This window comes from Dicentrarchus labrax, unplaced genomic scaffold (genome assembly GCF_905237075.1).
Source record: "Dicentrarchus labrax unplaced genomic scaffold, dlabrax2021, whole genome shotgun sequence".
Taxonomy (NCBI): Eukaryota; Metazoa; Chordata; class Actinopteri; family Moronidae; genus Dicentrarchus; species Dicentrarchus labrax.
The window spans coordinates 5493360-5518201 of NW_026136711.1; the positions used below are offsets into that span (position 1 = coordinate 5493360).

Genomic DNA, 24842 nt, shown 5'->3' on the forward strand with positions numbered 1-24842 from the left:
GTTTGTATTGAAAAAGGTATCAAAAAAGCAGAGTTAAAAAGTGGCCGACCGATGTAAGATATATCACATATCTTCACACAATTGATCACACTTGAAATGTGAGGAAGCTCTTTACATGTTCAAACTGGTCTTTTTTCACGAAATACCCTAAGACCATAAAAATAGATCCCCCTGTAAAATGTAATGTAGTCCAATACAACACGAGAGAGAAAATAACTAATTAGTAGCTGTTGGAGTGGAGAGGAGAGGAGTCATTACTTCCTGTTTATTCGGGCCGTGCCTTATTCATATAATTATTTTAATCTAGTTGTCATTTGATCTTATTCTTGGTAAACAGTGCATTAAGTTTTTTGCTCCCCTTCCATCAGCGTGTTTCTGCAGTGACTACATCGTTATCTATTAATTCAATTATCACACTTGTGTCACAGGACAAATTGGCCCTATCAGCTCAGCTGAGCTTGGGAATCACGCTTTTAAGACCCAGCACTGCACTGTAGCGCAGCCTCTGATTGAAATGGATGGCAGTTGTAAACAGCTATCATTGCCCTTTTATTTGCTTATTTACAGCGCTGTGTGGCTCGCTGACTGCCACACGCTCTGCGTAAAGCACCGACATGCAAAACCGAGGCCCAGCTGGGCTGCAAATCACATGGAACATACACTCTACTTTTTGTTCCTTAAGTTAGCATAAGAATCCCACTGAGTCTCATTTCACATGATTTTGGGACATCTGTAGCTCATTTATTATGATAGAGTAGAGTGAGAGGCAGAGGAGGGAGAAGAAGGAAGACACAGAACAAGGAAGATGAAGGATTTAAACTCCACATTGTGACTCATACACTCTCTCACTGACAAAATAGCCTATTTAGACAAAGACAAGGAGTAGGAAGGAGGAAAATAAATCCAAGCACACATTTCAAAACAGCCTCAGTCTGTCTATATTAATTGATATAATGAAAAAGGTGATGAAGGGTGTGAGTCTTTTTTTTTTTAATAATCACAATGTAAGCACTGCCCTTGCAGTTATAAGAGGGATATCTGAATGACACACTGAGGTAGAAACCTGCTGTCAGATAAGAGGAGACACAAACGGCCACAGCCAATGTGGAACACAGTGCATGGTGCAGATGTGGTTAACAGTGCACACTCTCTGCTTTTATTATGTTGGACTCGGTTCTACATACAGAAAGTGACACTGCCATTGGAAAGGTGTTGTATGAGGGGAGTTCCCGCATTGTTTAGCTGAGACTGTCCTCCTTTGAAGAATGACAGCGTCAGTCATTTCAGGCAGTAACGACAAAGCCAAGGGACGTGCATCTCCATCACTGAGGGTGATACGATACGCATCTCGATGCATTGCCAACAATCCAATACATTAAAGGTGGTTCTTGGTAATGCAGTGCTAATCCAATACACTTTTTTTGAAATCCAGACAGTCCAATATCTTTCAGCTTTGTTTATGCATTTTATCCGCTATGTACAGCCCTGGCTCTGTAAATGAGAAACAAACAAGTGGACAGGCAACACAACACTAACCTGTTATTCTAGCCTTCCAGTCAGGGTGGACAGGGTTTTAACATGTGGGAGAGTGATGTTTTGTTTCTCGTTTTTTTTCTGTTTGTTTGTTTTTTACCATGATCACAATCATTCTCTAACTTAAACCTGGTGTTTATTATCATAACCATGATAATGAACCATGACCTGAACCTTAATGAAGTAGTTAGTTTAAGCCACATTACTATGTTTTCCTAAACATAACAAGTACTTAATTTAACTTTAACTTAAACCTAACCAAACAGTGTTTGTGCGTAAACCTAACCAAACCTGAATTACAGTGTTTGTGATTTTGAGTTTTCAGTTTGTCATAATGCTTTTTGAAAGCACAGGCAAATGATGAGCTGCTGCCGATATGGGGCATCAAATTAGAAGACCCTTGTATGTGTTGTGGAAAGGGATGGATAAATGGCGCATTTTGTCATTTAATTCGGAGGACTTGATTGCCTTAAACACACTGTTGAGTTCTCTGTGGTTCCTTGTGTTATGTCGCTGCAGGCTTTTGTTTCAAATGAACTTAGTCTTTTCTGTAAGTTACTGAACTGAAGGGTTGTTTTTAGATGAAAAGGCAGGGATTCTCACTTTATAGACATGAGATTTGCTCTGTTTCTTTAAAGTAGTCAAGCCAAATGACGAAATGACAAAAAAGTAATCTGTTTGTTAATATAACCTGCACTTTCTGTAATGGAAACCAAGTGTTGCTACTTGACTCCAGTGATGAAATAAAGTGCAAGACACCCATTTCCTTTTATTAAAAAAAAGACTAATGGTATGATGAAGAGACTCTCAGTCCTAGATGTATTCCTTCCTAGACAACCTTGAGGTTCATTTGAATTGGTCCCATACTTGAGGGGGGGCTGTTCTTCACATTAAAGGTAGCAGTGTCAAATTGGAGATGCTCAGCAGGAGTAAGAAAAGCATGATGAAAGATTTGGTTTGAAGACATAGGAGACCTCAGTGCTTCATTCTGCTCTAAATCCAATACCCCCAATGATGGTAATTAGGCAGTATATGCCGACTCTGCTAAACCACCACTGAGCTCCTTCCAATTCAGCACAGTGCACGCCACTTTAGGAGACATTAGCCTCAGCAGTTATGTAGAAAAAGAGAATTCATTACATGTAATTTGCTGTTGGTCGGTTTTTAGCAATTTGTCAGGTATTTCAGAAGATATCTTATTACTGTTGTTTAAATTGATTAAGTGTTTGTTCTTCACAGTGATGGGGTGATGAAAGGCAATTTGAAACGCTTTGTCCTGGCCGTCCCTTCCCTACATGACTGCTGCCCTACTTATTGCACACCATCACTCAGGCTGAAGAATCGACTGCCAATGTCATTAGTCTCCTCTCTCTCAGCTAAACAAAAAAGTATCCCTTTATGCTGTTTTTGAAATTATATATTTTTTCTATGTAGGACAAGGCCACTGTAACAGAATTATGTCCATATCTGCAACTTTGGAATACATTGAGGTAAAAATAGAGGTGTTTTAAATGTCTTGTGATGTTCATCCTTATACGCTTGAAAATCAGAAGAGACATAACATGTTCAGAAGAAACGCACTGTAACTAAAATGAGCAACCAGTGGGTTAAATAGTGTGGGAGTGATTACAGTATACAGTGTGGGAATCAGTGCTTGAAATGGACCAGTTCTCCCCTGTATTGGGTACCAGCACTTCTGACTTTTGTCCACACACGAGTACCCTTACTTCTTATTGAGTACCACCACATCTTGTGAGCATGGCCATACCCACCCAGGTTCAGACCTCAGTATTTTTTCCCAGGGGTATACAATAATAGTAAATAATGAATTGCCTAAAAATAATTTTACTTTGATGCTTTAAGGTGTACCCCCAAACCCCCTCCTAGAAAGTTTACCTTGTGATTTCTAAAAACCTGCATTCAGCAATGCTGGTGAGGAACTGAGAAAACAGCAATGAAAATGTCCTTTTGATTTAAAAAAATAATAATAACAATTAGGGTTATGTTGTGTTTAGGGTTAGGGCCGAGGTCAGTTTTTTTTCCTTAAAGAAGTTTTTCTTGCTAAATAAATTAAAGAAAATGTTTTTGAGAAGGAGCATTCTATAGTCTTGCAAGTCCTTGTTAAACAGATATGATTACAGTATACAAACAAGCCCACATAGAGGAACATGAAGAAATGCAACATCATTTCACTAAAGCGTGTCTTTAGAAATATACAGCTCTTGAGAGGTGGTTTAAAACCCTTCTTTCTCCAGAGTGCATATTAGAAAGAGTGAATGCACTGACAGCGATGGCCATGTCTGTTTTACATCCCATTAGGATTTAATGTTTCACGTCACATTTTATATCAAGCTGCTTATTCTTTTCATCTTTAAAACCATCAAACTCAACAACTGTAAAAGTAACAATTCTCTCTCACACAATGAAAGAATCATCAGATAGAGTCACAGATGAATGATGCTCATGTGAACACACATGCTGTTTAATGTGAGAAAGATACATTCACTGGTTGACAGTGATGTTACACAATAATTCCACATGATGTTAGACAAATTTTAACAATCACCAGATGGCCCAGTTTAATCTAGATCTAAGAATATCCAGCCGGACTGAACTCATCTTGTCAAAATCTACTCTAGGAATGACCAGAAGGCTCAATTTCCTAAAGTCTAAATCTACTGAGTGTAAGCTTACTGTATGAATGATTAGAAGCACCAAACTCCTGGGACAGGTGCCTTCGTCAAAGATCGATTGCCTGATTGATGAAAGAGTGATCACTGACAATATGATACTGATACAATATTACATTATGTTTCAAAATGATGCTGAAACTTTCAACATAGTCTGAGTGATTCTTGAATGCACAAAACACAAAACTTGAATGGCTTGTTTTCTTTAGTAAAGTTCCAGAAATAATCAGATAACCCAACTACCCTAAAGGTCCTATATCTAAGATTCTTACATTTTACATATTTGTTTCATTTATCAATCACTTTTTATTGCCAATGTGTGAACCAGTTGTTTTGTAACTTTAGGAAACTAGTGCAGTGCCTGTAGGAAGTATGTATTGCTATAGAAAATGGGAGGTTAAGTAGCTTTTTCATGGATGGCCAAATGAGGTTGTGTTTGAAGGTGGGACGTCAGGGACATTTAGGTTTGTTGTGAAATGTGTAGATTGATAACTATTGTGTTTTCATATAATTTGTCTTTTAGCAAGGACACTGTAGGGAGATGGACCCCATTCCACTAATGTGAAAGTACCACACCTCATGGTCAGCGCATATAAATTCTGAAAGAGGAAAGTGAACTACATCTGAAATGGGATGAAACCTGGCAGCATAAACAGACTAACTTGTAGCATAGCCTAGTAAATGAACTGGGCAGGACATATTATTTACCCTGTAATATAGGCTAGCATACATGAGAGAGAGAGAGAGAGAGAGAGAGAGAGAGAGAGAGAGAGAGCAATGGCAGTAAGGGTTTTCACATCAAAAAATTGTTTAGAAACTACCAAAATATTGTGAACGGATAAGCCGACGACGCGGAGCGAGGGCGTGTCAGTCAGACAGTCTGATAACTGCACAGGTCTCTCACTCAACTTAATAAAGAGAAATGTCCCACAAAGCAACGTTACAGGACCAAACAACAGTCACGTAGTAACTGTAACTGTCTTTGGCAACTTACATGAGAAAAAAAAAAAAAAACAGCTGTACGTGGAGAAGCGTCTGTCCTCCTGTCTGTCCTCCCACCTGTCCTACCGACTCTTCCGTTACATTTCTGCCCGAAAAACAGCGTCTGTCACCGGCGAAAAACTAACGGAGTGTATGCGATCAAAAATCACTGCGACCGCCAGCCCTCCGGACCGAGACATCAGTTTACTTTCCACCGAAAAACATTCTCCGTCTTGCGAGTGAGGGAGTCAGACAGCGTCCAGTTCACTGCTGGTGATTATGTAGAATTATGTCATTTAGAGTGAAAAACTTCGTCACTTTCCAGGATGTTTGGTGGGTCAGGATCTCAATCACTACACATTAGGGCTCTGCAGTGATTGGCTCTGGTGCGCACGTGACTATGGTGGCTATGGTAATGCTAGCAGAATTCTAAATAATTTATGAAATAATTTATTAACTGTATCTTTGTAGTCCAAACAAAGCCGACGTTGCACACCCTTAAACCACACAGCAGCCATGTTGAAACTCTCAGGTCAGTCTGATCCTGATCTGCAGAGATATTTGAGCCCACACACACACACACACACACACACACACACACACACACACACACACACACAGATTCCTTGCTTTATAGATAGATGATAGAGACCTTCCTTGGCTTTTTTTGTTGTCTGTGATTTTTATGCATTATATGTGGGGTTGCGGGTCAGACTTTCCGCAAATCCAAAGGCTTTGATTTTTATGTTTTCTATAGTCAAGTTCCAGCTCCTGAGTGCCTTCTCTCTCCACTTGTCTACAGTGTAAACAGTGTGCAACACTGGCTTAGTTTATGAATGGAGTTCTACAAACAATCCCACACACCCACCACAACACATAGTCCAATGTCAAAGCAAAGTTTGTTAAATATATTGTGATATTGCGGTTTTAGCAGGCTAACGTAGCAAAATGGTGCAGACAATAATGATATAACGGCACAAAGCAAACAATTGCTTTCTACTAGCCAAGAGCGATGCAATGCAGGGGCATCCAAATATCTATATTAATAGTGGGTCTGATGATTGTTGCTTCGTGGTGTTGGCTGATGGGGTGATTTGTAAACGGTGAGGTAGTTAGAAGCATAGTCAATAGTCCAAAAAGAATACAGGAACACTGATAGAAATGTTATTCTATATATGATTGTAATGTATTTTCCAGCTTTCAGTATTTATTTAGTATTCAGGCAAAAATGTCAGTCTTTGTTAAGCAGGACCTAGCATTGTCTCCTTTAGTTGACCCACTATAGTGTTACACAAAAGCCCCACAATCTCTTTGTCTAATTTTAAAATTGACAGGTAAAAAACATTTAAATAATGCCAGACCTTCTTGTCTGCCTTTCTCCCCATCTTCCACCACCTGCTGACGAATTGGTCACCAATGCAATTAGTAATTCTGCACTCAAGTGTGTCTTCTTTGAAAGAAGTCCAACTGTTACATCCATTATGCCATTGATTCATCAGCAGTTAGTGCTGCCAAAGGAGAGAAGAGCCTCTGTAAGACACAGAAGGAGGTGAAGGAAGTCAAAAGAAAGAGGATACATAGTGAGGCATTTTGGATGGATGACAGTGGGAGGAAGGGACACGGGATGAGAGAGAGAGAGAGAGAGAGAGAGAGAGAGAGAGAGAGAGAGAGGAAAAAGTGGCGGAGGAGAGAAATATGAGGACATGTCACATCGTACCACAGTTTCTTTTTTTCTGATTTGTCACTGCAGTGGCCTGTCCCTGGAGAGAAAGAGGGAGATGGAGCTATGGGGAGGAATAAAGAGAACAAGCGAGAGATGCAGGATTTGAAGAGGGAGAAAGGGGTAGATAGAAAGAGAGAGAGTGGGACATTGTGATGTGAGGCCCGGTGGCTGAGGATCTCGGGGGACGAGCCTGTGGGCTTTCAGAGACAAACATTAATAATGAAACGCTAATTCCCTCTGTCCTCCTTTCTTTCACTCCTCCTCACTGTCTCTCTGTCTGTCATTTTCTCTCTGTGTCTCCGTGGCCGCCTTTATTTCTCTTAATCTCCTTTCCTTTACACACACTTTTTTTCGCACCCACTTTCCGTCTCGCCTCGTACGAACATTATTAACTTCTTCTGCTATTTGAAATGGTTATACAATGTGTTTGTGTGTGGGTAGGGGTAAGTTAAAAACTGTGTCTAACATTGCCACAAATAAACTTTTCTACTTCCTTAAGTTTCTTTCCTCGTTTAGTGTTAAGCTTTTTTTGTTAGCTGTACACACTCATGTTGTCCATAAGGGGGTGATCACGCAGAGAATAACAGATAATTATTTTCCAGTGAAACACCATCACCTAGCATGCACTCCTCATTTGTCACTCAGTTACCTGGTGCTTTTTAACCGTGCATAAAAGTTTAAATACTTTGTACTTCTTTCACTCAAGGCGTCACACCACTCTTCCATGTGACAGCTTCAGACAGCATTTCCACCTGACATTATGTATCATCTAGTATGACATGTATCTGCATATTTTAACTGGATAAAGAAAAACACATGTTAATGCAACTATAAACAGAACACTACATTCAGGATATGATTGGCACGACTGCCTTTGGAGGTGGAGAGTAGCCCTTCAACTGCAAAGGAAAAATAAGAAAAGCCAATACAGCAGCATCAGTTAAAGGTCGAGTGTGTAACATTTATCTTTTGGCAGAAATGGAATACACTATGCATAACTATGTTTTCTTTAACGTTTAATCACCTGAAAATTGTTGCTTTGGTTATCCTAAAATGAGCCTTCAGACGCTGTGAGTCACCTTCCATGGATGCCACTTGAACTGCCATTTTTCTAGATCATTCACATTGTTTGTGTATCACAGCCACTGTAGTTTTTCTTTTGTACATGGAAGGGGAGGTTGAGGTGAGGGAGTTGTAATCTGCAACAACCCTGCTAGATGCATCTAAATCCTACACACTGGTCCTTTAACAAAACTCTCGAAGTCCAGCTAGGACATGCAAAATTACAGTCACCATTGGGGGTAGCTGAGCTAGCACCGAGTAATAGCAAGCTTCTCCAGTGGGCCTGATTACATCATGTTAGTACAGTTAACACTTTCCCTACCAGAGTATTATTTTGAAGTTACCAGCCACTGCCAGCAATGGGAGATTGTTTTATACCTGTTCCTAAAGGAGATGATATGTTTGGTTACATTTGGTCAACATTTGTTTCTGTTGTCCAAGAAGAACTGTTAGCTAGTAAAGGAAGCAGTCCTAGGCAAACAGCCAAACAGAAGTTGGTAGTGAGCAGCAGGGACAGTTTAGATTTGGGAGAGAGGCCTCTGTCTAGCAGCCAGTCCCTGACACCTGTAGAGGATGCAGCTGCCTCCAGAATCAGCTTTTCATGCATCAAGGCACACGGTAACATTTGTGTGTTGCATGATCAGTCACCGCAGCCATGTGAATAAAAATAATTAAAATATATTTGTTTTTCCGACTGATTAAGGGAATTATAACAAATTGTTCAACATATCCATGAAAATGGGTTGTTTTGGAATAGGATTTGTTAATGTGCTTTACAAAAGCGTAGAAACTGAACAGAATGTGTTTTGTTCTGTGTGCTTTTGCTGTGGTCCAAGCAGGCAGGCAGTGTATGCACAAATTCTGGTAATCCTTCACACCAAACTTGACAATTAAATCCAACTAGCCAACAAGTGTGTTTTTTTTCTAAATCCAAATGGACAACATGCGTATGCGTGTGTGTGTGTTTGTTAAACCCCTAGGTCAACAAGTGTGTGTTGCCAGATCCAGGAGAGAAGAGGTTGTGGAGAGTCTAGGGGAGAGAGGGAGCAGTCTTGGCAGTCTTTCAACTGTTCATGCAACATGTTGGATATGGATGCTGGCAGTGGCTTTGTGGTAGTTTGGGTTAGTTTGGATTAAACACAATGAAGCTGTTTCTCGCTCTAAAACACAACACACTGCACTGATGTTTTCTTCATCTTTTTTAGATCTAGCTTAGTTTTCTTTATCATTAGAAATGTGTATAATTATGTTTTTTATAACAATGATGACGATTATAAGTTGTAAATGTTGACTGGTTGCAGCACTTGTAGCAGCTGGAATAGTGGTAGTATTAGCTATAAATAGTTATTTCTATAGTGCCTGTCAAAACTGGAGTGACAAGGTGCTTCACAAGTAATAGCAATAGTTGTAGCCAGTGCCTGAATTGTACTAAAACATTGGAGCCTAATTATTTTCACTTTCACTTTTCAGTGCTGTTTTCTTAGTGTCAAGCTAGCAATGTTACACTGAGACACTGGTGCTTAGTGAGTATCTCACCAGCGTTGCTGTAGGCAGGGGTTTAGAAATAAGTGGTCCAAAAACGGAACTTGATGGGGGTGGGTTTTGAGCATGCATCAAAGCAATAGTTACATATATTTTTTTTCAGTTTCACAACTTTAATTGTTAACCCCTCAAAAAAAGGTCCAGACATTGGTGACCTCAGTGGTTGGTACGTCATGTTCACCAGAGGTGGCAGTACAGAGAAATAAGGGTAATCATGTGGACAAAAGAAGCGCTGGTTCTGGCCCATTTCAAGCACTGGTTGTAGCAGTTGTCACAGTGGAAGTATTAGCAGTAGTGTATTAATAGCATAATGATGGTAACACACAGATTATTTAGAGGCAGTATGTACAAACTGAAGAGCAATGGACCAAGTATTAACCCCTGGTGGACTCCACATTCAATGACATTCTAAGAGATTCAATTTCCAAGAGACAGAACTTTGTTGTCCATTTAGATGTTAACCATTCCCATCCACTGTTCACAGTCAGGCTCCTTCATTCACCGACATAGACAATAAAAACAGCAGTTTCAGTCGCTTTACTCAGCTTCAGAGCAGACCAGCTATAGAAACAAACCACAGAGAGGCTGTAATAATGTTGTAAATCTCATATATACTACCTTTAAGGTATACAGTGATGTTTGCTATGAACAATAAGGCTATCTGATGATCTCTGTATATTTTTGTGTTCCGCAGGTGGGAGGGAAGGACAATCCTGCTGTCGACCCCATAATCCATGGCCTGAAGGGTGTGGTCCATCATGGTGAGTGGCAGTCTCAGTTTCCAGCCATACATGGATTGACAACTGTTGACTTATAAGACAGCCAGGATGTTCAGATTTTTCAGAATTTCTGAAGATGCCTTAAGCATATGTTATTACCAAAGTATTTTGCCTCTTTTAGCTCCTTGTTTTGGTTGTCTAGTCCCGACTGTATGATCAGCTCCGGTCCAGGACCATCATACTGGGCTGGGATCTCCCTCCGCTTTGACATTTCAGACAGAGCATAACATTTGTCACAGGAATAATATTGAAAGTCCAAACTTGTACAAATAATGTCACATGGGTATCAAACTAGTATTGACATATCCACAGCATAAAAGGTATCTTCCAATTCTAGTTCTGCCACTGGTAGCCAGAAGATACACCAATTAGCCATAACATTATGACCACTGACAGGTGAAGTGAATAACACTGATTATCTGGTTATCATGGCACCTGTCAGTAGGTGGGATATATTAGGCAGCAAGTGAATTTTTTTTCCCCCTGTTACGAGTCATAACTGTGCAACCAGTGAGTGTAGATAAACTCGCACATCAGCTGGCTCGCGCTGGCTCCATTTTACTGTCATGTCTGCGGCCAAAACGCAGAATTCAAGGCTTAAAAACAGTACCCCCAAACCAATGGGTGATGTCACGATAGGTTCACACTTGGTAACCGCAGAGCAGTCAGGGTGCCCAGGTGGTCATAATGTCATGGCTGACTGGTGTACATGGGATTGTTGTTTTGAGTATGCTGTACTATAACTACTACTACTACTATAACTTCTGTCATCAGCATTCTGTGTTGAAATGTGGACTTGACGGCTTCATCAGTCCAAAATTCAATTCACTGTATTCTCTGGGACACACACTATGACTTCATCCAGTCAGGCCAGTTTGCAGCACTGGAACTGGAAAGCTTTGATTCAGCATGTTCACTTCACTTACCATACATCTGAGGCTTTGTAAGGACTTCAGATTCATTCAGTTTAACCAATTCAATTCAATTTGCAGCTGCAATTATCTGCAAACTATTACAGCAGAATAATATTCCTGTCGTGATCGATGTGTCTGAAAACTCCAGAACAGCTTTACTCACTGATGGGGCATAATATTTGAACTGTAAATTTGCTTTGCTAATTTCCTCACCATACTCAGGAGTGGTGTGGAATTAGCATGGTAAATTAGCACGGTTAACTAAGGCCTTATCTTAGCTTACTCTGGGCTATGGTGCCATTATAGGGAGAATGTCTAAGGCAAAAAGGATGCAACATTAAGGTAATGGGAAATGGCAGTAAAGTCATTTCTGGCAAGAGTTAAACATCAAGAACTTGTATTTATCCACTATTGAAATGGAATGAACAGAGAGGGCTGGCAATTGTGTAAAATACACTCAGTTTGTTAAATCCTCAGGTTTACAAATGTACTACATACCTGGCAAAACAAAATAGACAACCCCCCTTTCCTTGTTAATGGCTGGTACTACCCTTATTTAGAAGAAGAAGAGACTAAAGCATAATTCTGCTTCATTACAACTTGGCCATCGTTATCTGTAATAATAACTGATAAAGTGACTTGCTGTGATCTGGGAACACAGATCCACTGCTAAATAGAAGTCAGCTTATTCAGTAGAGGAAACTATGGCGAACAGTGAATTATAACTTAAACTGTGCATTGGTCATATCAATCACAGTTTACAGACCCACTTCCTGCTTCAACTTACCTCATTTATCATTGATAGTTGTCTTGTGTAATGACAGATTATTCCTGATACTTGAGGTGCTCTCAGTTTTAATTTTCCCTTCAGTGGTTTAGTTTATAATCTGTTGACTTGTTTACAACCTGTCTGATCACCTGATTGAAGGTTTTCCTGCCTCGCCGGACTATTGGCTAACAAAGTCACAATGTTCTTAAATTTCAATTACTTCCTTGAGTATGATGTTACAAAAAAGTTTTGAACTGCACACATGTATGTAAAGTATGTGATAAGTGGATTGAACTAAACTCTGCTCCTGCAAACTATTGCCACATATTTGTGTAAACCCATTAGTAGTTAATAGTTAACAGTTTTGTTTTGGTGCAGCGCCCTCAGCTGGGCTAAACAAGACTTGCTGTCCTCATATATTAAAACCTCTAATCTGCAACATTTCCACATTAATGTGTTTTAAACTCTAGCTCAATGTTTGTTTGTAGTTGAGTTGTGTCTTTATTATCCCAAATGTTTCCAACAATGTTCAAACTCAGGAAATCTGTCATTGTATTCAGGTGCGTTTTCTGCTGTCGAGGCGTTGTGCCTGTGTCAGCGTTGTGGTTGTCTGTCAGAAGCTGTCATACATTGACTGTTTATCCAGTCTGAAGCCACATTGTTACCATCCACTGTTTAGATCTTGGTGCTTTTTAACTCTAGATTTGAACCGGATGAAGGATTTTAGTCATCGGACGTCTGGATCTTAAGTTATCAGAGAAACAAGCTGAGCTAACGTTAGCAGCAGCTCGGCTCGCAGCCCCTCCGGGACGTCCTTTGTCTGTCCAACAGCGTGGGAGAAGCCGTGATTTTTAAGGTGGAACTGCTTTATTCAGTGTGTTTAGTGGTTTTAATCAGCGGATCCGTTTTGGAGAGGAGGAGACCTCTGTGGATAATTGGGCTCCCGGTAGAAAGCTCCTGAACCATGAACACTGAAGGAATCCTAACCGGGAGAAGCTGACAATAACTCCCATAAGCCCACGCTACTTCACAGGGTCATCAAACTTTTTCTTTTGTTATTGTTTTCACGCCCTACTTTCATAAATGACATATTATACATTTAATCAGACTTATTATCACTTGTGTGAAAATGCCAGAAAAAGGTTTTGGACTAAAACTAGCTAGTCAGTAAATTTAAGATAAGTATCAACAGTATACAGCAGATGATGTTTGTCTATGTATAATGTTACCGTGGCTCATATAAATGATACAAAAATACAACCAAATTGTAATATAAATGTAATCGTGCTTTAAGTTAACTCTGGTCCAGTTTCAATGTGGCTTCAGTTTTATAAAAACGTTCTGTTTATCAGAAACAACAGCCAATAAGAGACACAGATGCTATACATTCTCACTTCAAATCATAGCTGACAGTCTGACCAGCTATATATTGGACATCAATCCGCTCATCTGGACTGGTGACCATCAATTGCAGGAGGCAAAATGAGGACGAGGTCCACAATATGAACAAGGTTTTGGTGGAAGTGAATCTGCACAACATATGATGCAAAGTGAAAGGTGTTATTTTTATTCACAAGGTCATCAGCTGAGGCCATAACATGGATTTGATGTTACAAAAAGATGCAAAGAAAACTCAAGTGTACTGTAAGAGGGATAAACATCTGATGTATAACATTTATCAAACTGTAACTGCAGGGTACTCCAGCTTTGATTGTGCTCCTCATCAAAAAGCTTCAGTCTGTTGCATCATTTAGTGCCTCACATACAACATACTCACACAATAAATTAGGACTTCTGGGATTTTTTCCCCCCCTCACATAACAAATTAGAAAAAATGACATTGTTTTCAGTTAGCACTGTATGCCCTTAGTCAAAAACAGTTGTCTCCTGCACACAGCCCTGAAGTGCAACCCTGTCATGATCAAAACATTTATCCTAAAGCAATGTTCTGTCTTGTCCTCCCCCAGAGGGCCTTGCTTGCCTTGCAACAGCAGAACTGCTTCAGAGTGAATTCTGAGAGCTTCGCCGTACACAAATAAAACTTTGATAAAACCCCACCGCATGATACTTGCAAAGTAAAAACTACTCTGCCTCCATAATTCATCTAACACAAAGACCACTCAAGTTCAATCAAGGCCACGCTCCCATCTTTCCCACTGGGAAGGTGGTTGGCTAATTTGCTCTGTCTCCACCAGTCCTTCTCTGTGGAGCAGCGGGTGGTTAAATTTTTCACAGCACTCTCTTCTCTTGTTGCCGGGGCTTGTCTGGCGAACACGCACCACAGGTCTGACTCCTCTGTCTTTGTACCTCATGCCTTGTTGCATTTTACATGAAACCTCGCTGGAACAAATGCCCTCTGACTAGCTAGCCAGCGAGCAGCTCTGCGCCATCCCTGTGAAATCAGCCCGGCAAAAAAAAAAGGCCTGACTCTGATTTACATAGCAGGCTCATGAAAGGCTTCAACAGCGAAGAGAGGAGCCCATTGTCTGCGCAGGGTTTGCAGGGGCTTTGGAGATAGATGCAAAGACTGATAATGATGTGGTGGGATGATGGGAGAGGCAAGAGGCGGCTGCAAGGAGGAGGAGGAGGAGCAAGATGATAGCTGTCTCATGCTCTCCTGATTTTAATTTTATTTCAGATTATGGTGAATTCTGTATATTCTCTAGAGTTGTCACCATCAGTATTGCAGAGATCATCATTAGTGCAGTGAAAGAGTTCTAGACTTCTGGAATACTCGCTGTTAAAAATCCTCACACTGTGTACTGGCATCAAGGTGTTTTACTCATCAGTAACGTCAGAGAGGTGATGTTTGGAGGCGCTAGAACATGGAACACATCACATTATGCCTTTAGGCGACTCCCGGTACGCAGCATTAACAGACTATATAATGTACATAATATAATCTCAATGTCATTACACTGTAATAGCCAATATCTAAGCAGACAGGTTTACTGATTTCATGGGATAAAATATGCATTGTAATGTGCACAGAACAATAGAAGGTAGGGTTTCACTTTCACTGCATCACTGCTGTGCTTTGCTGCTCTATCTAACTAAAATAGTTATAACTAGGGATGGGACAATATATGACCCCTATCACAATAAATGTATTGTGGTGAACTTCCATTCGTAAAGTTCCTGATATATGTTGAACAAGGGGCCAAGGGGAAGTTTACATCTTTCCATTCATTCCAAAATCCTAATCCTGTCACAGTGGCTGAAGGCTTGGCTTGCCTGTTAGTACTTATCTACAAAAAACTGTTAAACTGGATGTGTGGAAATGTATAGATCCCAAAATAAAGAACAGTGAAATGTCCATCTTTTTTCAGAGGAAAGCTGAGGGAATCTCCTAAAACACGGGTCTTCTAATGATCATTAATGTCGTCCCATTTCTGAATTGGCCAGTAGTTAGTACATATATAAAAAGAAATATACTTTTTTGAAGAAGGCGGTGAGAAATCTGTTCAGATCACATGAGATTCAGTCTTAGGAGGGATTTCTCGTCTTGTCCAAGTTCTTCCAAAAACAGCCGGCCTTTCAAGAGTTATCCTCACATTGACATAAAGCACAGCCCAGCTGGAGGTGAGGCCTTCTTAAGATGCAGTGCAGTTCACCAGAAAGCCTGAAGGAAAGGTGTGCTGACCTAACCAATGAGTGTAAATAAATGTTGAATTGAAAATGATGGTCTTAAAAAGTCTTGGCATAACTAACTGCTCAAAAATCCAATAAAATCAAGACAGAGGCTGTGAATAAAATCCTCAAAAACACACCATGAGAAAAAAAAATGAGGACAGCTAAATAGATGTGTCTGTCCCAAATTTTCTGGAAATCCTATTGAGGAGAGGATGAAAAAGAAGCTTAACAGGCGAGCAATGTGCAGTGGAGCCACATCAGATCTGATGTGAAAGAGAGTGCTTTGGGATTAAACCCCCATCAGCAAAGGAGTAGTAGACAGTTGTACTAGTACAGTAGCACAGATGGAGAGAACACAGAATTTCTCTCCTTCCAATTCCTATAGATGGGGTTGACACAGTACCTCAAACCAGAGGACCGTGAGCCATGTACACCCTTTAAAAATTAATTGCCAATCAGGGTTGCGGAGTTCAGAGTCAGTGGAGAGTTGGTGCAGTGAGTGAGATAGTGAATTAATGGACTTGTAATTTGTGCCGGTGAGGAGGAATGGCTTGATTTCAGCTACCGTGACATGAGAGCAGCGGGAGCACAGACGCTTGAGTAGATAAACAGAGGAAATGACACAGTGCTTACACAGAGGGGTGTGTAAATATACTGTTATATGCAGCACCTAAACAATGGCGACATGCCAAAAGACTCACTCTCTGGTCCTCCATGTACCGTTCTGTGCTGCTGGACGTACTCCAAACACGGACTTCTTAAGCCGTAATCCTCTAAAATCTGTCAGAAATGCAGTGTTGTACTTTGGTTGTTCTTGTCCCTCTTTTCCACTTCACTGGACTGGATGTCAGATACTTTTACAAAATCACAGATATGCAGTCTGCGATGTCATTCACTTCCTGTCCCAGGTCAAATATGGAACGAGCTCCAGGCGACGGATATCACACATTCCTATTTGACTAGTAGTCAGTAGTTTAAACAGTTTATGATATTAATTTAATTGTTCTATTTATATTTTAACAGCAGCCTGAGAACACAGAAAGCGGTAATGATTCTATGTGTCAGAACAATCAGCAAGGAGACTTAACATTTAGTTAATTTATTTCAACACAGTGTAACATCACAGGTGAATCAACATCTTGACAAAACATGGAATAAATAACTTTCGCTTCACATCTCTTCTGTCCCTATGTGAACATGCCGTGTCTTTATCGTCCCCGCAGTCAGAGTCCTGATTGGACACACTGTACATCACCTGTGTTTTACAGCACACAAACATGTAATGCTAGCCAAAAATTCTAAAATACTCTCTAATTAGAAAGTTATATCATTTTTTTAAGCCAGGCACAAATAGAAATTAAAAAATTACAATTTCTGCTTTAACAATATTTTACGTACAGTGTATCCCTCTGCCCAGTTCTATTCTGGTGGTTGCCTGGCAACATCACTGGGAGAAGACTTCATGAAGTCTGGCGTCTGACTGTTCCCCAAATAGTTCCTGTAACTAAAAAAAACTAAAAAATGTTTTAACATTTCGGTTTGCATACAGATGAAACAAACAAGACATGTGTTAATTGGTGATCTTAACAAGCTTCCAGTTTCATTTAACTGCTTCTCAGCTCCAACTCCATATGTAACACACAAACCTGAAGTTGTGATTTATTAACGCCAAACTAGTCCTTTAAATTTACCTTATGTAATGTCTGCCACTAGGGGGTCTCTCACATCAAAACAATAACAAAAGACGAAGTTGGATGAGGTGGTGAAGTAGGGTGGGATGATGGGAGTTGTTGTCTTCACCATCATTGCAGTCAGCTTCTCCCGGTTAGGATTCCTTCAGTGTTCATGGTTCAGGAGGTTTCTACCGGGAGCCCAATTACCCACAGAGGTCTCCTCCTCTGCAAAATGGCCGCAATGCGGATTCTCCACTGTAAATAATTTTCCTGTAAAATAACAGTAAAGAGCTGGCAGCAGGGACGCCAGCAAGATACCATTTTACAGTAGTAGACTGTAAACAAGAAATACAGTATATTTCTGTTATTCTATAAATTACGGTAAAGAGCTGGCAGCAGGGATGCCCGCAATATACTGTAATTTTACGGTATTCATACTGTAAATTGACTTTACAGTAGTAGTCTGAATACATAAATATACTGTATTTCTGGTTTACAAACTGTTAAATGATTTCACAGTCTAATACAGTAAAAAAAAAAAAATGCATCATATTTCTATGATTATTTGGAAATTACAATATTCTGTTTAACTTGTTACTTTAACTTCTCAGTTTACTGTAGACAGACACAGTAGATAAAATATTAGTCTTAAATGCAATCAATATTAGAACTTCATTATTCTCAGGGCTATAGACAATTGCTTAAGCATTTTTGTGAATATTGTGCAAAATAAGCAATAAAAACTTAGAGAGAATCAAAAGCATTTATTTCAAAAGGCAATATCAACATGAATACTGAATACTGCTACTTTCAAAAAATGGAAAAAAAGAAAATAAACCCTGTGGGACGACGCTGAGAAGAGATTTCGAGTGGCAAACAGAAACAGCCTAGTAGTGTCTGCTTTAGACTATGGTGATAAACTTAAATTCTTAAATTGCTTGTCAGAGCATAACCTGCTTGTCAGGGCATGACCTATAGCTGACTTTTTGGGCCAATGTCAATATTATTAGGGACCGAGCCAGCGACCGCTGGAAGGTCCCTATTGTAATGGTCCGTTTCTTATTATTATTATTCAGAACGTTGACTGCGTTGACACGCGTGAATTTTATTTGGCAAATTTGTCAGGCCTGGTGAAAACGTTGAAATGCTATGTGTCGCTTTGGGGTAGACCACTAGGTGGCGCTATTATTAAGAAAAGTATGTTTAGGCTAATAACTCCTCGTTTCAAACTCATCGTTTGTCTCACATTCGAAAACCTTATATCCACGCGTTCGGAGCTGAATCTCCCTATATAGGCCACGCCCACTTCCGCCTAGAGCGCGAAATGTCCAAAAGCTACGTTTTCATGTTCCATCCATGCACTTTTGTCCGATTCGCATGAAACTTTTCCACGTAGCATCTGGAGAGGAGGAGTCCTGGCAAAAAAAGTATTTTAAAGTATTTTGATATTTCAAAAAATAAGCACGTTATAAAATTAGCACTTCCTGTGGATTTTTCGTCAAAAAAGGAAGTGGACCATTTCTCCACAATGGTATGTCCGATTGACACCAAGCTTGGGTCCATAGTTCCCGATGTCTTCATTAGGCATAGTGCACAATCTTGAACAATTTGAGGCCACCGCCACAAGGTGGAGCTCTTTCAAAGTCAAACGTTTATATCTCTGTGTCGGCAAGTGTGATTAAAACGAAACTTGGTAGGATGATTGCCCATGGCTCCCTGAAGCTCCCCTAAAAAGGAAAAAAAATCACGCCACTGGGTGGCGCTCTGGTGGAAGATAATTAGCTGTGCGGAGACCGTAATAGTTATGAATATGAAATTCACAGGACACGTGTAGACTGGTGCCTGTAGCTCACATACCAAAAATCGTGTTTGTCGTGGTTGTAGCGCCCCCTACAGGATTTCATAGATTTCACCGATATCTATGAAACTTGGTGGGCATGTGTAACGTGCAGAGACGTACAAAAAACTCTTGAACCCATGCCCCCAAACCCACAAGAAGTCTGCAATTTCGAATTTAATTTTCACCATTTTGTGGTCATTTTTTTGGGGGGCTTGTATTTGAACAAACTCCTCCTAGGGAATTTAACTTCAAAATTGGTCAGTACAGTCAAAAAATGTTGTTGAATTAACGCTGTTCATTTTCTGACTGTACGTTGTAGGGCGTGTCTGTGGCATGCCTTCAAAGTTGGCCATTTTGAATTCCCTGGTCATTTTCTGTGAATTTTTGCCTTGTATTTGAACAAACTCCTCCTGGGGAATTTCTGGGATCTGCTTCAAAGTTGGTCAGTACAGTCAAAAAATGGTGCTGAATGAACGCTGTTCAATTTGTGACTGTACGTTGAAGGGCGTGTCCGTGGCGTGCCGTCAAAGTTGGCCATTTTGAATCGAATGTCAAACTGTGATGTCATTTTTGGCATTTTAGGGCTTCTATTTTAACTAACTCCTCCTACAGGTTTTATCGGATCTACTTCAAAATTGGTCAGTACAGTCAAAAAATGTTGCTGAATCAACGCTGTTCTTTTTGTGACTGTACATTGAAGGGCGTGTCCGTGGTGTTGCATTGAATTTCGACGATTCGCCATGAAATAGATAGTACTCAACTTCAATGTTCAATGTCTAATCTCCACTAAACTTCACATATTCTGTAACAGTCCCACCCTGTACATGTCCTCATAACTTCAGTGTACATGGTCCAATCTCAATGAAACTTCACGTTTGATAAGAGTCCCGACCTGAACACATCTACATGACAATATTCAGTTATAGTGATAACGCCACCCACCGTCATTTTTATAGTTTACTGTATATCTTCCAGCAGATTGACCAGATCCAGCTAAAATCCTGTCTGAACTCCCTTCGGATGATGACAACGACATCTTGTGAATCTTAACAATAAGCTTTAAAATGTCTTACCCACAGCCCCCAGTAAGCCCATAACCCAAAGTCCTTCCCTGAACACATCAACATGACAATATTCAGATATAATGATAGCACCACCAACTGGCAACAGGAGTTATCAAGTTTTATAATTTATCAGGTTGATCAGATCCAGCTCAAATGTGGTCAGAAAATGCAAAACATATGGTTGATATATTAATTTGTGATAAGAGTCACATCTATGTGCTCATATTCAGTTATAGTGATAGCGCCACCCAGTGGCAACAGGAAGTTATCATAACTTCAGTGTACATGGTCCAATCTCAACAAAACTTATTCAGACAAAGTAGAGCTGTCTCTCTCAGCTTCTGGAGATGAGGGCTTGGGAGTTGGGTGATGTGAACATGTCATGTTGTGGTCCACACGTGTTACGACGGCACGTGACGTGGTCGCAGCGCGCCCCGAGTTGCGTGGAGTGCGAGGTCCCGCCCAACGCTGCTTGCAGCTTTAATTTAATATTGTCTTTAATACATAAGTTTGAACACTTGTTCAATAATACTATGGGTCTAAGAAAAAGACCAACGCAACAAATACACAGGAAATAAGAGTTTAATCTAGCCTGTGAGGTATGCTTATGTTCCTGCAAAAACCCATTTAAAATACAATCTCAGAATTGACTGCAATAAACTGCTGCCAGCAAAAATATACAACAGTAAGAGAATTTTGAAACACATAAAACTACTTAAAATAGTCCTGTGAGTTAGATTAAAATTTCCTCAAAACTCAACTAAAAAGATTTACATTATGTAATCTGCAATGCATTTTCTGCTCTCTGTGAAAATGCAGAATATGCAGAATTAACAACATTTACAAATGTAAGAACATTTTTAAAAAAGTGCATTAAGGCCATTTCGAAACTATTACAGTACAGTTAGAACATTTTGACAATATGCATCAATAATATGGATCAAAAACAACATTTAGGGAAGAAATTGTAATAGGCACCTGTGCCAATGCAAGCTTGCGACTTGCAGTTAACTTAAAATAGTCCTGTGAGGTAGGTTTGTGTTCTTTTAGTTCCGGGGGGGGTTTGGGGTGGGGGGGAGGGCCCTTTTTAAAATTTTTTGGAAACAAGAGGGGAAAACCATTTTTTTATTGGTCTTTTTCTCTTTTATTTTTTTTTTTTTTAAAAAAAAAAAAAAAAAAAAAAAATACAACATACCCTCCAAGCTAATGCTTATAAAGCTAATAATACCTGTTCTCTTGTGGCTTAATGTGGCAATGCCAGACTGTCAAAACAACACATGGACAAACCGAACTAGCTCATTGTAAAACACACTTCATTAAAAGTCGACACAAACAAAATAAAACTCACCAAAACTATCTCTAGGCGATGTTCCAAAAATCCTATGGTTTGGTTGAAATAAATCGTTAACCACCGGGCAAGATATAATTATTCCAGTAGCCTAATGCTATTTTCCATCTGCCGATGTTGGCCTGTCATTAACAGGTGCTGCTCCTCGGATGCAGACCAAGATTAAACAAAGAAAATAAGATTTTATTTAACTTACTGTTTAATTTTGTAGACGCAAGACCGGAATGATGGTGATGAAGACCTGTGATATGTAGCACATGTCCGCTAAATTATGCATTTCCAAAAAATACTGTAGTGTCCTGTAATATAAAACAGTAGCATACTGTTTACGGCCTCTGTCCTGTTGCTCCAAGTTAAGAAGCCCACAATGCATTGCTAACTACAGTACTACACTGTTAAACATGAAAACAGTATTTTAATGTTTTTAATTGGCTTTAAATTTACAGCAATTGCTTACAGTGTAGCTTTCTAGGGACCCTATGTGACATGTTGTTTGGGGGCTCTTATTTGTCAATCTAGTGCACTTTAAAAGGAAAAGAGCCTAGATCACATCTCAATTTAACCAGCAAATTAAACTAACAGAAAATGACAATGAATGAGAATGGCTCCCATGCATCAAGAATGAATTTGGGATAAGTAGCCTAAACTGTGAATATATAATAATAATAATAATAATAATAATAATACGTATCAAAATAATAATTAACACAAGCATCCATTACAAAGTTTCAAATGTTTTAATCAGTATGTTTTTCAGTGATAAATACAGGAGGTAACGGTTATTTTTAACTAAATAATGTTTAAAACATTTTGAAATGTGTAACATCTTGAACACACAAACATCTATTAAAATCAAATCAAATGATTGCCTGGCAGGACCCGCTGATTAAAACTGCTAAAAACACTGAATAAAGCAGTTCCACCTTAAAAATCACTGCTTCTCCCACACTGTTGGACAGACAAAGGACGGAGGGGCTGCGAGCCGAGCTGCTGCTAACGTTAGCTCAGCTTGTTTCTCTGATAACTTAAGATCCAGACGTCCGATGACTAAAATCCTTCATCCGGTTCAAATCTAGAGTTAAAAAGCACCAAGATCTAAACAGTGGATGGTAACAATGTGGCTTCAGACTGGATAAACAGTCAATGTATGACAGCTTCTGGCAGACAACCACAACGCTGACGCAGGCACAAAGGGGATATGACGCCATCGACAGGCAACCGGTGAAACGCAGCGTTACCTATATACAATATTTCTCTGAGTTTGAACATTGTTGAAAACATTTGGGATAATGGAAGTACACAACTCAACTACATATAGAACAGCTACAGTCTATACACTGTGTCAGAATAGACTGCCTTGCATTATTGTTTGAACGTAAAAAATGTATCAATATCTGCACTATCCCTTTCCACACATACAGAGATAACTAATTTCAAAATGTTCTCATTTACTTGTTTTATTCTGTAAGATCAAACAGGAAAACCCCATGAAAGAAAACAACTCATTTTGTAAAACTAATGCCATGGCTAATACGCCAACACTGAGAGAACTGTTGTTCATGACCATAAAGCACTCAAATTAATTCAAACATTATTGTCTAAGGTTTTACAATAGGAACACACAATAAAAGAAACGACATAAAATCCTAATAAATCCACACAATAAATCCCAACATTTACCATCTGTTGATATGGCTGGATTGGAAGGCAGTCACTTGGTGTTTTGTAGTAAAAATCCACTTATCACTGCAAAATACAAAGTTCTCATTCAGGCATAAAATGCCACCTCATTTCATGTGCAAATGAAGCAATCTAACTGCAGTGCAGATAAATGAGTCCCTGCTTTTTTTATTCTTTAAACTGCCCTCAAACTCTCCGGGATTTAGAACTGAAATATCTCTGCTTAAAAAAAAAAAAAAAAAAAAAGTGTTGCATCACTGTCCCTGTATGACTTTTCCAAGACCCACTTTCTCCACAAAGCAACTCAGGAGTTCAGAAAGTTATGGCTCTACTGTATTTACACTCTTTCATCATAGATGCTTAATGGTTGTGTGCTCACGGTAGACCAGAGGCAAATAAACATCTAATTCATTCTGACACCAGTGCTTATTTTAGCCTGCTAACACGGGCTGTTTGATATGGAATATTAATCACTTTCAGTCATGCATAAACGTGTAATCCCCTCCCAAAAAAGGTCAAATAGAAAGAAAACTACATGTTGTTCTAATAATAATTTTCCTACTATTTTTATTTAGGCGTGATCATCAAACTGTTATCAACAGATTGTGTTCCCAGTTTTCTACTGTTACACTGTGAATTGTGAAAAGAATATGAAACATATAGAATGTTCATTGTAATTTTGTCAATTTGTGATTATTATTAATTATTAATCGATATAATTCATTAAGATGGGCCAATGTTGTCTTTTGTTAGGATTATCATTCTTCTGATCATAAATCAATCAAGAGAAATTTGCAGGGAAGAAGAAACAAGCAGTATGGGGATTTAATTCTTCGAGCACAGGAAGTTGATGACTGTCAACCTTGTGACAGTTCAAACCTATCACCAAACATAGCCATAATCTCAGACGGTTACATCAACATATTCAATATGACAATGTTGTTTTTAACAAACTCAAACACTTGGAAAGATTGTGATCACAGGTAAAAACAAGATTTAGAGTCAGCCTTGCTAGTGGTTCTGTGAGGCTGTTCTCAGGTACAGCTGTGTTTTGAGCTAAATACTAATTTCAGCATGTTAATATAATCACATGCTGACATGCTGTGTAGTTTGCATGGATGTATAAGGAGAACTGGATACAGCGCCAAAAAAATAAAAATAAAGCCATTTCCTACTGGAAAGAAATTATGCATGTGCATAAGACTTCTGGTTTAGCCCTCAGTTAACTTGAATGGAGATAGAGGGGTTTAATTGTACTGAATGGATCAAATTCTGATAGTGAAATTAATCATTTCACAGGGGGTTGTGATGCTCAAAAGAATGTATTCACTGTTTTACAGCCAATGTCAGCTTAAGGGAAAAGGTCTATTTGGGTCATACTGCGTCATGTGATGGACACTATTGCTGTTATTACACGTTCTATACCAGATTGGCTTCGAAGCCTTCTTCCTGGGGCTTGGTAGTATGTCATGATAGGTTTACCACCTTGGTTTAGCATGTTAACCATAAATAAAGAGTACAGTTATAGCTGTAGGTGTCAAGACATTGCATTTAACTCCACAAATGTCAGTCTGGTGGTGAATCATGAATGCCTGAATCAAATGCTGTCTC

At 39.4% G+C, this 24842-nt stretch overlaps 1 protein-coding gene and 1 long non-coding RNA gene across 5 annotated transcripts in view; one reads left to right on the forward strand and one right to left on the reverse strand.

The window, feature by feature from the left end:
* The window catches only part of LOC127371811 (receptor-type tyrosine-protein phosphatase gamma-like), a 470986-nt gene that overhangs the window by 333587 nt on the left and 112557 nt on the right, over window positions 1–24842 (forward strand). For all 4 annotated transcript variants that reach the window (XM_051414903.1, XM_051414904.1, XM_051414905.1 and 1 more), the window contains one exon: window positions 10226–10292. In XM_051414903.1, the coding sequence (XP_051270863.1) occupies window positions 10226–10292 (67 nt within the window). The remainder of the gene's footprint in view (window positions 1–10225; window positions 10293–24842) is intronic.
* Window positions 1–24842, reverse strand: part of LOC127371894 (uncharacterized) — a 204395-nt gene that overhangs the window by 97090 nt on the left and 82463 nt on the right. The window lies entirely within an intron of this gene.